General features: G+C 58.5%; 2 protein-coding genes across 4 annotated transcripts; one reads left to right on the plus strand and one right to left on the minus strand.

The window, feature by feature from the left end:
• Positions 1-967: 967 nt before the first annotated feature.
• Positions 968-1,847, plus strand: PSMB11 (proteasome subunit beta 11). Its single transcript, XM_045448496.1, has one exon. It carries the CDS (start codon positions 968-970, stop codon positions 1,820-1,822), a length of 855 nt encoding a protein of 284 aa, XP_045304452.1. The 3' UTR covers positions 1,823-1,847.
• A 3,676-nt stretch (positions 1,848-5,523) lies between these two features.
• CDH24 (cadherin 24) lies at positions 5,524-15,878 on the minus strand. Of its 3 annotated transcripts, XM_045450403.1 has the most exons (14): positions 15,605-15,708; positions 14,552-14,626; positions 13,759-14,063; positions 13,274-13,568; positions 12,999-13,118; positions 12,757-12,924; positions 12,394-12,581; positions 11,729-11,982; positions 10,648-10,784; positions 8,211-8,332; positions 8,018-8,129; positions 7,522-7,770; positions 5,939-6,955; positions 5,524-5,843 (listed from the first exon to the last, which is right to left on the minus strand). In XM_045450403.1, the coding sequence occupies exons 3-13, from the start codon at positions 13,957-13,959 to the stop codon at positions 6,456-6,458; spliced, it is 2,346 nt and encodes a 781-aa protein (XP_045306359.1). In that variant the 5' UTR covers positions 13,960-14,063; positions 14,552-14,626; positions 15,605-15,708; the 3' UTR covers positions 5,524-5,843; positions 5,939-6,455. The 3 variants fall into 3 exon arrangements, with proteins under 3 accessions (XP_045306359.1, XP_045306358.1, XP_045306357.1); XM_045450402.1 differs by lacking the exon at positions 14,552-14,626 and having other exon boundaries at positions 13,274-13,454; positions 15,605-15,878; XM_045450401.1 differs by lacking the exon at positions 14,552-14,626 and having other exon boundaries at positions 15,605-15,875.
• Positions 15,879-16,048: the final 170 nt, after the last annotated feature.

The following is a 16,048-nucleotide window of genomic DNA, read 5'->3' on the forward strand; positions in this document are numbered from 1 at the left end:
ACTCAGTGGGTTAAGAGGCCGACCCTTGATCTCAGCTCAGGTTATGATCTCACAGTTTCTGAATTTGAGCTGGGTTCTGTGGTGATGGCTCAGAACCTGCTAGGGATTTTGTCTCCTTCCCTCTGCCCCTCCCCCACTCGCATGCTTGCATGCTCTCTCTCTCTCTCTCTCAAAAAAAAAAAAAAAAAAAAACTAAAAAAAAAAAAAATCTTCTCTTGGTCTAGGTCCATTTCTTTTTCTCCACCTGACTGGAAAGTGAAGGTGTGAGCTGAGCTTTAGAGTTCCCTGGGTCCAAACCCCTGAAGAGAGAGCTCAACGTCAAAGACTCCTGCCTCGGTGGGCCCACAGCACTCTATTCTTTTCTTTTAAGTAAGTTCTATATCAAACATGGGGCTCACAACCCTGACATCAAGAGTCACATGCTCTACCAACGGAGACAGCCAGGTGCCCCTCACAGCATTCTATTCTGATTCCATCAGAGATCCACTTGTCTTTACCTCCTCCTAGGCTGGGAGCTCTTTCCAGACAGGGACAGAGCTTTATCTGTCTCTGCAAGCCCAATGCGCCCCACAGGAAAAATAAGAGGGACCCAGATGTGCTCCTTACACTCTTGCCTCCCTTCCTTTGAGGTTACCCCAGACCCCACTCCGCTCCAAGTGCTTGGAGGATGATGGACAGGGGACTCCTTGGGTGACGCTCGGATGTGTCACGAGCAGCGTCTTCCCAACAGTGGAGACTTCACCGGCCTCGTCCTGTCTCCCCTTAGCAATCCTCTGAGAAGGAGGAGGCTGCTTCTCAGCCAGTCCCAAAGCCTGATTTGGGGTTAGGGAGAAGCGAAGCCACAGATCACATGCCTCTCTCACCAGTTCTGGCCGCAGCCCAGCTTCTCTTTAGCGTCTCTTTCCCCACTTGACTCCAGCCCACAAATCCCTGCCTTGTTCCTTCCAACCATCACTCAGCCCCAGGGATGGCCCTGCAGGATGTGTGTAAGTGGCAGGCCCCCAACACCCAGGGACCATCACCTCACCTGCCTCAGCCTGGGGCCTGGGCTGTGCCCCCAGGCTGCGATCCTCAAACCTTCTTGCAGATCCACGGCCCCAGGCTGGCCCATGGCACCACCACCTTGGCCTTCCTCTTCCGGCATGGAGTCATCGCTGCTGCTGACACACGTTCCTCCTGCGGCAACTATGTGGAGTGTCCAACCTCACGCAAGATCATCCCTGTGCACCAGCACCTCCTGGGCACCACCTCCGGCACCTCGGCCGACTGTGCCGTATGGTACCGCGTGCTACGACGGGAGCTGCGGCTTCGGGCCCTGAGGGAGGGTCAGCTGCCCAGCGTGGCCGGTGCCGCCAAGCTCTTGTCGACCATGATGTCCTGCTACCGGGGCCTGGATCTGTGTGTGGCCACGGCCCTGTGTGGCTGGGACCGCTCTGGCCCTGCCCTCTTCTATGTCTACAGTGACGGCACCCGCCTGCAAGGGAACATCTTCTCCGTGGGTTCTGGATCTCCCTATGCCTATGGCGTGCTAGACCGCGGCTACCGCTATGACATGACCCCCCAGGAAGCCTATGCCCTGGCTCGCTGTGCCGTGGCCCACGCCACCCACCGCGATGCCTACTCCGGGGGTTCTGTAGACCTTTTCCACGTGCGGGAGAGTGGATGGGAGTATGTGTCACGCAACGATGCCTGTGTGCTGTACTCGGAACTGCAGAAGCTCCCGGAGCCAGACAAGGAAGAGGAGGAGGCCAGCCGGGACCATCCGGAGCCCGCCAGCCCGCACAGAGACTCTACGATGCCCGCAGAGACTGAGATTCTCTGAGAAGCGGCAGGACTTGGAGGGGGCCTCAGCCCAGGGAGTGGGGGGGGGGGGGGATGGGCCACCAGGGGAGCAGCCTCACAGCATCTGGCTCCCTCCTGTACGGGTTGCCAGCTCCATTTGTTCCAAGTCTCCATCCCTTTCTGCCTCCCAGTGCTATTGATGGCTCTGTCCAGCATGTTCCTATGGATGCCGGATGGATTGGTCCGGCGTCCTTCCCACCACCAAGTTCTCCTCTCAGCAAATACTCCTGTCGTGTGCCTGCTGCACGCCAGACACGGGGCTGGGGGCTAAACCCTCTTTCTCACCATCCTCTTTGCTGCTTTTCCCCACCAGATCCCTGCTCTCTTTTCTTCCCGTTCCTGTGCTCATCTCAGTTTCAGAGTTTATCACTGTCACCTTGTGAGGGGGGTGGCTGGAAGAGGAATAAGGTGGGGAGAGTCACCCAGAGCACCCAGGCTAGGGGTAGGGCGGGGCAAAGTGGAGCCTGCGGTGGTAAGGAGGGTTTCTCCCAGCTGCTTCCCCTTTGCCCCCTCCCCGCTGCACGGGACTCTAATGACTACAGTTGCTGCTCCTTATTGAATGCCCTTCTCATGATAACTCGGAGGTAATAATTATCCTCACCTTACAGAAGAGGAAGCAGGTTCAAAGGGTTATGTGACTTGCTGGGGTCACACAGTAAGTGGCAGAGAGGAGGCTTGGATCCAGGCCTTCTGCTCCAGAGCCGAGATCCTTTGGCACAGCGTGTCCTCCCAGGTCCTCTTTCTTGCCTTCTCTCTCTGTCCAAGGCCCTGCAGGCCTCCGGGAATGAAGAGAAAGGGAGAGAGCAGCTGGGCCAAGCCCCTGCCTGGGGTGAATGAACCCAGAGGAGCCTGAGGGCCTGGAGGCCAGCCACCCTCATGACATACCGGGGCCTAGAGCCTTGGCCACGGTTTGCTCTGGTCTTTTGGCCTGTCTCTGTTGCTGCCAGACTTCTCTCCTCTTTCCCCTTTCTTCTTTCTTCCCTCTGCCTTCTTTCCAGCCTCTCCTTCCTGTCACTCTCTCTGGGGAATGAAGAAAAGAGCAAGGTGGCTGTGCCAGTGGGAAACGTTAGGTTAGCACACCTCCTCCTGCCCTTCCTGCCCCTCCCCCAGCCCCCCTGTAAGCCCTGACTTGGCGGGTGCAGGCTGCCGGTCCAGGAAGGATGCTGTCCCTGCCCTGCCCCTCCCCAAGCAAAGTTGAAGGGGGGGGGGGGTGGGTGGGAAGCACAGTCAACTAAGAGATGGGACTGCCTGGAGGGAAGGTTGCTGAACCTTCTTTCTCTCTCATCCCACTCCCACAGAGCATCCAGTCTCAAGATTAACAGCCTCCATTTAGTCCCCCTGGATGCCTCTCCTCTCAGCCTCCAGCCCAGCCCTGAGCTCCAAGCCCCAAGCCCCAACCCTGCACTTCCTGCTAAGAATTCCTCCCGGCTGGAGCTGCCCAGAGGGAGGAGACCTCCAGGCTCTGGCCTTCAGGGCATGAGTAGGGAGGAGGAGGGAGGAAAGGCCAGAGAGTCTCAGGAAGGAATGCAGTGGAGGCAGAGGGAGGAAAAGGTGGTGGGGACCTTTGATTCAAGCATTTGATTGACTCGGGCCTAAGAGGGTGCATCTCCAAGTACAGAGATTTATGTGGACATGTGTCCTGGTGTGAGTGACCCAGTAGGAGTGTGTGCACCTGCGTGTGGTAGGCGATGCATGTGCTGTCCTGTGTCCGGAGCCAGGAAACAGACTGGAAGAGAAACACTGACACGTGGATAGGGAGAGTGGGCCCTCCTCAGAGAGAAAGCCAGGCCTTGCCATTTATTTTGGAAAAATGGTCCAAAGCAGAGAGGAAGTGGGGGCAGAGCTCACCCCACTAGTTCACCACCTCTGCATCTTCACAGCCCTATCCTAAAGCCCTAGGAATGAGAAAAAGTGTATATGTCTGCGTGGGTGGCTAGCAGCTCGGGAGGGGGGGTGGGGGTGGGGCCGCCGGAGCCCAGCCAAGGCTCAAAAACTGCCTGCGTCTCACTCCCCTGGGATGCTCTGCGCCCCTCCCCTCCGCATAAACTGGGGAAGGACTGAACCCAGCTAGAGAAGGCAGAATAGGAGGGGAGACCCTTCTTCTGGTGTCTCCTTCTCCCATCACCTTGCCCCTTCTCTCCCTTCTTTCCTTCCACGGTCCTGCCCCTCTTCACTCCCTTTGATAAGTTCTATCCTTCGAGATGGTGAGGTATTTGAGACCAGAGATGCACCCAGAGGTCTTGCTGACAGACCTGCTTCCCTGTGCCCTGTTTTTTCTTCTAAGTTTAATGGAATCGGGGTGGACCAGGAGAGCAGGTAAAGGCCCGTGTCCCACCTCAGTGCACCCTTTACCACCAAGGAACGGCCCACAAGTCTGTCCTTTTTCTCCACTTATTCCTGAAGGCTTGATGCAGATGTCGGGGTGAGACCAAAGGGACAGAGAGCTTGCCCATCCTGCCCTGAACTGGAAAACCCTGTCCCTCCGACACCGTGCTTGGGGTGCTGCCTCTTAATCGTCTCCTTCAGAGACAGCCAGCCTGCTCTGGCACAGGCCTTTGGCCAGTCAGTCTGGGTCCACCCTTCAGCGCAGCAAATGACAAATCCAGCCCTGGGGGCAGGGGTCCTGTTCTCCTACCACCTAGTTGCCCTAACCAAGCAGCATGAGAGGTGTTGAGGGGCACCTGGGTGACTCAGTCGGTTAAGCGTCTGACTCTTGATTTCAGCTCAAGTCATGATCTCACAGTTCATAGTTTGAACCCCGAGTAGGGCTCTGTGCTGACAGCGTGGAGCTTGGTTGGGATTCTCTCTCTCTCCCTCTGCCCTCCCCTGCTCATGCTCTCTCTCCCTCTAAAAATAAATGAATAAACTTAAAAAAAAAAAAAAAGTTGTGAGAGAAGGCATCTTCATTGGAGTGGTTTCCTCCGATGGCCAGCAGCCTACACTTGGAGGGGAGGGTCACAAGGACCTGTCCTGACCCATCTACTCGAATCTCCAGGAGCCCTGACTGGAGCTAGGAACTCCCTTGTCTGCTCAGGGAGTGCACAGTGAGAAATGATGGCCCTCTGCTTAGCTCCCACCCCAAATGACTTTGATTTGGTCAGTTGGCCCCTCAATAGCTCACTTCCCTGGTCCCTCTTCCTCCTCCTTTGTGTTCCATGGAGAGTAAGATGAGGACCAGGGAGAATTGAAGTTGGGGCCGGGCCCAGAATCAATGTGACCGGCGGTCTCACCCCAGCCACCCTCTCCTGACGGGCGCCACAGGCAGGCCACAGGAGGACTGGCTTGCCCCCCTCTGCTGCCCCCCAGCCACATTTTTTCCCTGGTTTGAAAACCACTCTTTCCCTCCTTTCATCTCTCCTCTATTCTTCCCAATAGCTCTCACCCCCACCCCCCCCTTCTCCTTTCCACTCTCCCCTCTGGCCAATCCCTCTTAGTTCCCTTGGACATTTTGAGACCAACAGGAAACAGGGGAGTTGGCAGTGGGAGTGGGGGTACTTACTTCCTGAATGGAATCAACTCAAACCCTCCTCAGGCTAGAGGGGCTTGAAGGGGACTGCCCCCCAAAGGAGAGAGGAGAGTGAGCCAGAGGGGATGGGCTAGGCCTCTCCTCCCACCCTATGGCACAGTGAAGCTCTGCACAGAAACCTGCATGTGGAACTGAAAACAGGGCTCCAGCTTTAGAAAATAAAGTGTTTGTTTATTATGAAATTAGAGATGGAGGCCTCTCCCCTTCCTCCCTTTTTCCCCTTCCCCAGCTGCCTCCCTCTTTTCTTTCCTTCCCTCCCCTCCCCCTGGGGCCTGGGAAGCATGCAAGACAATGCCCAGAGCTGGGATGCCCAAGGCAGGCCAACAGCTGGGCAGAGCTCCAGGGAGGCGGCCATGGCGGGAGTGGGGTGTGCTGGAGCTCTCGCCCTGGGAGGTGGGCTGGCACCCTCTCTCTGCTGGAGGCCAGTGGAGCCAGGATGAGGCCATGAGTGATGGATGGAACCATGCGGGCAGGTCTGTAAAGACAGGAGAGCCCGGGGTCGAGGCGGTGAGTGGAGGAGGGCTTCAGGCCATCCCTGTGCCCCCAGGCCCATCATCTAGGGACACTGACCTGGGGCCGAACATCCCCTGCAGGAGGGTGGGCAGCAGTGGCTGGAAGTTTCTCTTGCTTTTGGGATGGTCAACAGAAAAAACCAAAAAGCCAGTCACAGGGACCCAGAGAGAATGCAGGCAGATGTGGGCAGGAGAGAGACACAGAGCATGTATGTGGGCAAGGGAGACAGAGAGAGTGTGTGAGAGAGATTTAGAATCCAGGAGACAAAAACAGAGTCACAGAGAGAGTGGAATCACAGTGAAAGAACAGAGAGATTCAGAGTCGAGCCACACAATCCAGACCCAGACAGGAGAGCGTTACAGAAAGAGACAGAGATCCCTGGAGGGAGACACACAGACTCAGGAGGAGGGAGGTAAGAAGGAGGTTGCCCTGGGGAAGCTGGGAGGCGGGACACAGGGAGGAAAGGAGGCCTGGGGGCCCCTGGGCTGCTGCCGCCTGCCTGGACCCCGGGGGAGCTCACTCAGAGGGCCTGTGCGGGCTGCCCCACCGCGGCGGGCAGGGCCAGGGCCGGCTCTCAGGGGGCCGGGGGCTCCTTGGCCCCGTACAGCTCAGCCAGGGTGCGGAAGAGCGGCCCCCAGTCGTCCAGTGGTTCGGTGGGGCCGGAGGCGCCCCCCGCTTCGCTGCCAGAGCCCAGGGAGCTGAGGGAGCCGCAGGAGGAGCCCCGGCCCTCGTAGCCGTACACCTGCACCGAATCGTAGGGCGGCACGCTGGGGTCATCGTCCGCCTCGCGGAGCCGCAGCGCCAGGAGCTGGGCCACGTCAGAGGGGCCGGGGGGCCTGGGCTGGCGTGGCGCCCGGGCCCGGGGCAGCACGTCGCGGCGCGCTGGAGGGCCTGGGTTCGGTGGGCCCGCCCCGTCGGGGTTCTGCAGTGCGCTGATGTCGAAGGCCTCGGTGTCCTCTTCGCCGCCGCCCTCGTCATCGTAGGTGATGATGTTCTCGCGGACGTCCTCCTCCTCCAGCACCATCAGCGCTTCCTGCTTCTGCCGCCGCAGGGCCACAAAGAGCACCACCAGCGCTGGGGGAGAGGCGCACACAGGGCGCTGAGCCCGCAGGGCCCGGAACAGGGCGCCTGGTTCCGTTCTGAACCGCAGGCAGGTTGGGAGACAGAGGAGACAGTGTGGCCTAGGGGTGGCAAGACCTTGGTCTGACATCTGGCAAACCTCGTTTGAGTCCTGACTTCACCCCTCACTAGCTGTGTGACTGTGAGAAGTTGCTTGGCTTCTCTGAACCTCTGTGATCCTTTAGAGGGTTTGTGTGGAAAACAGGGAAAACAAATTTACCTCTTAGAGCTGTTCAAAGGATGAAAGGAAATAGCACGAGTGATGTGCTGGGCACCACAGGTGGTCCAGAGTCAGGGTTCAATAAACAGTTTTTATGGCTTGTTGCTGTCATTGCGGATTGGTATGTCAGGGAAATGAGGCCAGAGCTTTTCTCTTGGACACATGAGGCAGTGGGAAAATCCAGGCATGATGCTTCCTTCATGCCCTAGGGTGGATTTCCCTGTGTCCAGGGATCTGGCTCCTCTCTATACCCCCTGCAGCCTTGGACCCCACATCTATGTCCCACGGTGGCCTGACTCACCAAGCAAGGTGCCCACGCAGGTGATGATGGCAAGCAGGGCCCCAGTGCTGAGCCCAGCGGGGGAGAGCTGCGCCTCGGGCCGGCAGGACGCCACAGAGCCATCAGGACGGCAGCGGCACACGCTGACAGTCACTGTGGCAGTGCTGCTCATAGCTGGCTGTCCCCAGTCCCACAGCTCTATGGGAACCAGATAGGGTGCCTGGCGGGGCGGAGCAGGACGAGAGGGCAGCAGCAGGCTGGCAGAGCCATCTGTGGGAGAGGGAAGGTGTTGGCTATCTCTGGGGACACCTCCCCTGTAGGGTGGGTGCGACCCACGGAGACAGCTTCCGATGGGGAAGGTTTGCAAAGAGCAAAAACGTGCAAATCCCCATCCACTTTCTGTTGAGTGGAGGGCCCAGATATGTGGGTCAGGAGTCAGGCCAACTGGGCTAGGGGGTGGCAGAGGAAGAGAAGAGCAGGGAGACAGGCACAGGCACAGTGGTAGAAGGCTACCCACCTCGGTTGTCTCGGACAGTGAAGTTGGCATCAGGGCCCAGAGGCCCTTGAAGGGAGACACGGCTACTGTTGCCAACTTCATCTCTGTCCAGAGCCCGGATGACCTGAATCAGCTGGGAGGAAGAAGAGAGGCCTTGTATGGAGTGGGCAGCTGGAGGTCTTGAGGTCCCAACCCTGCTGCCTTAGCAGCTCACCTGGCCAGGGGCTGCAGAATCACACACAAAGGTGTCGTAGGGCTCGGCCAGCTGGGGGGCGTTGTCATTCTCATCCAAGGTCTGGATGGCCACTTGCACACGGGAGGCCTGTGCGGAGCTGTCTGAAGCCAGAACACGAACACATACACCCCACACACACACACACGCCACAGTTTACACACAGCACACAGGGTGCACGGGCATGGATGCCACATGCAGCACACAGCATGCACGTGCAACACACGAGAAATGCACGCAATATGCAAGTGAGAAACAGCGTTGTGAAATGAAAGGAGCAACACCAAGTGCACACAACATTCCCGTGGTAGCCAAGATATGTGCAATGCAGCACACACATTTGGCAGGAGGGAAGCACCCACAATACATACATACAATAACCCACATGCAGGGCACATGCACCGTGAATGAAAGGTAGACACAAAGTGCATACAGGATGCACACATACAATAGTCATGAAATAAACACATTCATACCATATATTCGATGTACACTCAGCATTTAAAGCAAATACAACACACACGAAGTGGATGTTGGATATACACAGTGAATACAGTGTCACCAGCCCCCCGGGTCAAGAGAATGCATTTTCATACACAGCGTGCATGGGACAGAGACAGACACACGCGCGCGCATGCGCGCACACACACACACACACACACACCCCATCAGAGGTCCGGGAGGCCATGGTATAGCAATGAGTATCACTTAGAGCTGGCCTTGGGGAGCCAGGCCAGCCTGGGTACCAGAGCTAGACACAGGCCCCCTTCTTCATGCATCCCTTTATCAGGTGGCTTCATCATTGCCCTGCCTTGCTCCTCACTGCCAATGCCATCCAAGAGAGAATGGAAAACAGGTACCCCTGCCCACCCTGGTGCTCACCTCTCCTGGTTGAGCCTCCCACATTCTTTAGTCCTTCCCCAGGTGGGGAGAGAGCTGGCTAGCCCTGGTGAAGGGGCTAAGGTCCCAGCCTGGGCAAGAGAGGCTGAGTGGGCTCCCCAGCCAAGGGTTTGGGGCTCCATTCCTTCTCTGCAGTCAAGACTCGGGGCCTGCTACTTGATATTGGGGTTCGTTGCAGAGCAGGATTTGGTGGGAGGGTGAGAAGGCAGGGAGGGGAGCATGCGCGTGCACACGCGCGCACACACACACACACTCACACACACACACATGGCTACGTATACACAGGTAACTACAAACACACTATGTAAACACGCAGGGGCATTCCCACGGACAGATACACAAGCACTTCTATGTAACACACAGCGGCATGGGCATAAACATAAGCCCATACACAGAAAATTCTACACCGAGAGAAGATAACTGCTCTGATTCTGCAGCCTGACTGGGTCTGATGGCTCTTCCACTTAATGTCTGTGTGACCTTGGGAAGTTACTTAATTTCTCTCTGCCTGAGTTTCCTTATTTTCAAATGGGGAACTAATCATACCTCCCACATAAAGTTGTAGTGGTGATTACATTAATTTGTTCACATTTGGTACTTAGAACAGTGCCTGATACACAATAAGTAATAAATTACCTGTCCGCAAACACTCACACATGCAAAACGATATATATAAATGGCCACTTGTACCTATTATCATATACATCAAATTACACATATGCACAAATATTCTATACTCAACTACATATACACACAAATACGTGTGTGTATTTTCACACACACAGAATTATGCACACATGTAAGTACACACTCACACATACAAATACTATATAGTTCTTCACTGACACGTACAAACATCTGTGCACACAGTTACAACTCCCACAGACAGGACACAGAGAGAAAATGTAGGAGACCCTGGGGCGTGAACAGGGGTGAGAAGGGGGGGTTCACAAAGGGGAAGGAGGTCTTCCTATCTCCGGTGGCCATGGCTGCCCAGAGGTAGTCAACCCATGCTGCTGGTGACTGGTGGCTGACAGGGGCAGGAGCTGGGCCCTCTCCTCTACCTTGAGGGCTCTCTGCGGGGCTTCCCTGAGAGGGGCTTCTGGGGCCCCCCCAATCAGCCCCCAGAGGAGGGACCCAGCCCTTCCCTGAACCCTGGCTTTTCAGCCTGCAGCAGACAGTGGGAAGGGCAGGGTCTGCCAAGGTGCAAGTTGGGGTTTGTTAGGGGTTAGAAGCTGAGGTTAGGTTTGTTTCCCAGTTGGGGAAAGTCAGGCATGGGAGTGAATTTAAAGTCAGGGGAATGTGCAGGCAGACCCACTGTGCCCAGGCCAGCCCAGCCTCAGAGACCAGAAGGCCTGCTTGTGGTGATGATCCAGGCTGGGGACCCAGTGCTGCACACAGTGAGGAGTGGTGGCAGTGACTGCCCCTCCCCCCCCCCCCCAACTCCCCCTGCTCAGGGACAGCTCCTCTGCCAGGAGGCTGCTGCTTTCCCCTCTCCTGGGGGCCCAGGGCTCCTCACCAAGCTCTGTGGCCAACACTGTGAGGTTGTGCCAGACACGAGTCTCGCGGTCCAGGGGCACCACCGTGCGGATGGTGCCGTCTTCGGGCTCGATAGAGAAGCAGCGCTCTGGATCCGAGTGGGGGAGGATGGAGTATCTGGGGAAGATGGAGTGGAGCTGGGGGCTGATCTGGGGCAGGGCCGGAGCTGGCTGCTACCCCTCCCTCCCTTCTGTTTGCCTTGCTGGGCCTCTTGGCTCTTCTGGGCAGAGGGCCCGAGCTCGTCTGGGCTGAGCCTGCCCCGTGTACCCAGAGCCATGATTCACATTAGGGTCCCCTTAAAAAACAAATCATTTGGGGAAGTCATAAACATTAAACACCTGTCCTAAGACTCAGGGGGACTGGGTTTCATGGGGTTGGGAGAGGAAGAGGTGGAAAAGGGGTAGATATGATCTGTCAGACTTCTGGGCTCTGTTTTGGGGACCCAGGGACCTGTGTTTCAGCTTTGCTTTGCCTGAGACCAGCTGTGTGACCTTGGGTGAATCGTTCAACCTCTCCTTACTTAACCACAAAATGGCAATGACTCCAGCACCTCCCTCATTCCTGTGACAGGGATGCCCAGAGGTGGGAAGAGTGGCTCTTCTCAAGGCAGACAAATCCGGATTTGGATCCCAACTCTGGCGATGTAACCTTGGGCAACTAACTTAAGTTCTCGGGGCCTCGTCTCTAAAACAACGGGTGACGATCATGCCTACTTCACGGGGCTGTCGTGAGAATTGAATGTGGTCAAGCGCTTGGTAAAATGTGAAGCAATAGTGGTAGCCATCACCCATCCACCAAGCTCCTCGCAAGAGATTGCATTTGCTTGCACCGCCACTGGGAGGTGCCACTGTTATCCTCTCAGAGGGATGGGTGGAATTGGAGAGTGGTTATTAGCCAGGTCCTCCAGCCCTCCCCTGGCCCCCAGCCCCGCAGAGTGGGAGACCCCTGCCAGGAGGTGAGTGTGATTTTTCCATGAAGGGGACCCATCCTCAGTGGGAATAGCCTGCTGCTGAGCTCCTTCCCTGAGTCCCGGCCCTTCTCCTGCCCACACCCCAGCTCACCTGATTGGGCTGGCTGGGGAATCCAGGTCAGAGGCTGAGACCTGGCCCACCAGCGTCCCGGGAGCTTTGTTCTCAGGCACTGCCAGGTGATAGGCAGCCTGGGTGAAGGCAGGGGGCTCTGGGGCATCCTGCACAGCCACGCGTACCGAGGCCACGTCCTTGAAGGGCCCTCGCCGCAGGTAAGCTGGGTCGATGAGGGTGTTGGTGGCCTCCACACGGAAGGAATAGGAGCGCCGGGTCTCAAAGTCTAGGGGCTATGGGGAGGGGACGGGGAGTGACTGAGGCACATGGAAACCAGGGCAGGCCCAAGCTCCCAGGAGGTGAGAGAAACGTCCCCTCTCCATGCAACCAGTGCTCAGCCCACCTGACAGGAGAGGTGGGCACCTGAGAGGCAGTGGCCGAGGTGGTCAGAGTGAGACAGATGACTTAGTCCGTAACTCTAGGTGTGCCTCCAGCTCCACCACAGACTGGCTACATAAAAAGTCCTGAGCCAGTCATTCCCCCTTGCTGGGCCCCAGTCCCTCATCTGAAAGAGGACTAGATGACCATGATCCCTAAGCTCCAACGGTGGTCCCGAGTCTGTTGTAGACCAGTTAGAGGGGTGCCTCATGGAGCAGGAGGCATGCACGAGTGAGTCTGCAAGCGTTAGCAGACAGGAGACTAACCTTGCGGACGGTGAGAAGCCCATCTCGACCCTGGGAGTCTGTGCTGATGCTGAAGGCCTCGGACCCCTCTCCGTCCAGGATGCTGTATGCCATGAGGGCGTTGTCCCCCAGGTCTGGGTCCTGGGCCCGCAGACGGCCCACTAGGGTGCCTGGCCCAGCAGTCTCCACCACAGAGAACTGGTACAGGCCTTGGGTGTGGATGGAGAGGAAACATTCTTAGAGGGGTCCCGGCCCTCCTCCCTCCCCCAGCACTTCCTTCTCCTGGGGGCTGGCTAAGGGAGGGGCGGGAGAGAAGACTTCTCCAGAGGCCGTAGGGGGTGGGGCGGTCAAAGGATGGGTCAGGTGGCAGCACTGGCCCCTTACTTTGAGGGAACTTGGGGGGGTTGTCGTTGACATCGCTGAGGGTGACTGTCACTGTAGTGCTGCCCGACAGCCCCCCCATGTGGCCGCCCATGTCCTTGGCCTGAATCACCACCAAGAACTCCTCCTGTGTCTCCCGGTCCATGTTGGGGATGGCGGTCCGCACCACTCCTGGGGAGAGACGAGGGGTCAGGGGGTGCCTGTTCCCATGGCTGCCCCCCCAGGTTCCTGAGCCCTATTCTCACCAGTCTGGGGGTCGACAGAGAAGAAAGGCAGTCCATCCAGCACGGTGTACACCAGCTTGGCGCTGTTCCCGTAGCTGGGGTCATCGGCATCGTGAGCCGTCACCTGGATCACTGACGTCCCTGTGGGGCGTCCCGGCACCCCCACTCAGCAGGGGCAGGGCCAGGTGGGAAGGAACAGCAGATGAGGGGGACCCAGACATGACGGCAATGCGGGAAGGAGAGGTGAGGGTGCTCCAGGAGACGGACCCTGGGATGGTTAGAGTTGGGGTACTCACCAACATTGGACATCTCGGGCACTGTGGCGTGGTAGGGCCCGAGGGGAAAGATAGGTGGATTGTCGTTGATGTCTTGCACCTTGATGATAAACTCTGAAGGGGGCTCCAGAGGCCGGTTTGAGGCTCGGTCCACGGCTTGGGCAAGCAGCACGTACTGTGCCTTCTCCTCTCGGTCCAGGCTCTTGGTGACATGGATATTGCCTGTGGCCTCATCAATCACAAATACAGTGCCTGCCCCCTCCCCGGTCAGCAGGTACTTGGTGCGGCCCTCGCCCCTGTCCACATCCGAGTGCAGCTGTAGGGGTCAGGGAAAAATGGCAGCGGGTTCCAAGCATAGGGACAGAAGGTTAAAGAGTCTAAGTCTATGACTGGGTGGAGCGTTGGGAGTCCTGAGGGACCAAGGTCATTGTAGAAGTGATGAAGTTGCAGGGCAGGGCCCAAGGGCCTCAAGAGTCAAGGTAGACATGGGAAGGGCTGATCCTTACCTTACCAATAAGGACGGGCTCTGGACCGGCATATTCCTCAATGACAAAGAACTGGTTCCACACCCAGCTCCTTCGGTTCCGTAGCAGTACTGGTCCTGGGCCCCCCCGGGACCCTGCCCAGGCCCGGGCTGGGGCTGCCAGGCGCCCCATGCAGCCCCAGCCACCCAGCCAGGCCAGGAGGAGCCTCACCAGACCCCACATGTTTGGGCTCCAGCCGGGGCTCTGTTCACTGTCCCTGGGTACTGAGGCATGAGCTGGCCGGGGCAGAGGGGCAGATGCGTTGGAGCTACCCCATGGATCCACACCTGTAGGACAGGTAGTTGTTCAGGGTCAAAGAAACCCTTAACTCTCCCCACCCCGCAACCAAAGTTAGATGCTGAAGATCAGACCTCCAAGGAACCAGACATCCCACTGCCCAGAACCCAGACTGAGACAGAGCAGACAGTCTGATCCTTCTCTCCACCCAGGCTCTGCCTGTATTCACCTCCAGCCCTACAAGCTGATAAATCTCTGGCCAGTCAACTCTGAGTCGAGAAGCTGGGGAAGAAAACAGGAGAGGGGATGCCGGAAGGGTTTAGAACCCTAAATGTGGCTCCTGTTCTCCCAGGTTGGGCATGCAGCCAGGGGGTTGGAGGAGATGGGGACTACCAGAGAAAGGGCTTAAAATCCAGAGGCTGGGACTTATGGAGGTGTGGTATCAGGGTGTCTAGGGTCAGGCTGAGCAATGACAAGGAGTGCAGCCGAAGACAGGGTTGCGAGCCTGTGAAAGTCCCTCTTTCACGGAGAACCCCACCTCTCCAGAACCTGCCCCCAGCTCATACTGCCAGCTGAAGTCCTTGAAGGGGGACTCCAGAGTGGAGGGCCGGCCCTGAAAGAAGAGGGGGTAGAGTTGGGGGCCAGGGCCAGGAGGCTGGGAAGGGAGAGCAGAGAGTACAGATACAACGTTACTGAGGGTGAGACCCAGACTCAGGCACTGTCCGGCACAGACTGAGACAGAATGGCAGCAAGAGACACAAGGAAAGAGATCAAAGGAGGCAGCCTGGATGTGTGATAGGCAGAGAGGAGTCATAGGTAACAGGCTTGGGAATGGTTGGGAGGGGGGCAGAGGGGCTTTCTGTGTGTGATGGGCAGACAGGGGCAGCCCTCAGCTACAGGGGGTCAGGCCGGGCCTGGAGAACTTCAGTCTGGGAGAGGGGGTGACCAGGAGGGGCTTCGGGAAGGGAGCTGGAGAGAGGACCCTTCCCACTGCTGTCTCCTCCCTCTCCTCCTGGGGGGCATCCCTCAGGTAGCTGTGGCTGCCACCCCTCCATCCCCAGAGCAGATACACACCTGCCAGTCCTTTGCCCCCCGAGGGAAGAGGGAAGCTGAAGAGGGAAGCCGGAGGGAAGCCGGGGGACCAGAGCGGGAGGCGGGACGAGGAGAGAGGAAGGGCTGGAGGAGTGGGAAACAGGATAGCGGGAAGGGAAGAGGAGGCGAAAGGGAAGGGACGGGGAAAGGAAAGGAGAGCAGGAAAAGGCAAAGAGAAAGGAAAGGAAAGGTAGGGGAAGGAAAAGGCAAAGAGGAAGAGGAGATGGAGAAAGACAGGGCAAGAGGGAGAGGGAAGAGGCGGAGGAGGCAAACAGGCAGAGAGAAGGCAGGATGAAGAGAAATCGAGGGAGAGGAAAATGGGGAAAGGAGGGAGAGTAGGTGCGAGGGAAGAAGGGAAAGAGGTAGAGCGCGGGAGACGGGAGCGGGCAGTGGGCTCCCAGCCGCGGAGCGCACCGCTCTGAAGACACCCGCAGGCTGCGGGCCCCCTGCTGCCCCTCCGCGGGTTGTCGACCCCGGGCTCCGGGGCAGGCGCCCTTACCTGGCAGTGCCGAGGGGCCCAGGCCGGCGGGGAGCGTCCCCGCCCGCCCCCGTCGCCGGGTCCCGGGGGCGCAGCCCCGAGCGGATCGGAGCGGGCGCCGCGGCTCCGCTGCAGGTCTGAGCGGCCCCGGCGAGAACAAGGGAGCGAGACGGAGGGGGCGGGGGAAGGAGGCTCCGCCTGCGGAGGAGCGAGGCGGCTCCGCGGCGCGCGGGAGAGAGCCCAGCCTCCGACCCTCCCCGGCCAGCCCGGGCCCGCGCGGCGGGGGCGGGGGCGGCGCTGCCGGGCCGCCGGGCGCATACAGATGCAGCGCCCCTCCCGGGCCGGGCCCGCAGCGCCCGGCGGGCCACTCGGGCGGGAGGTCGTCCAGGCCCCGGCGCCAGGCCGCCTTCCAACGGCTGGCGAAGAGGGTGAAGCCGGGAGCGCCGAGCGGCCCCCGCACACCGC

Source organism: Leopardus geoffroyi, chromosome B3, assembly GCF_018350155.1.
Source record: "Leopardus geoffroyi isolate Oge1 chromosome B3, O.geoffroyi_Oge1_pat1.0, whole genome shotgun sequence".
Classification (NCBI taxonomy): domain Eukaryota; kingdom Metazoa; phylum Chordata; class Mammalia; order Carnivora; family Felidae; genus Leopardus; species Leopardus geoffroyi.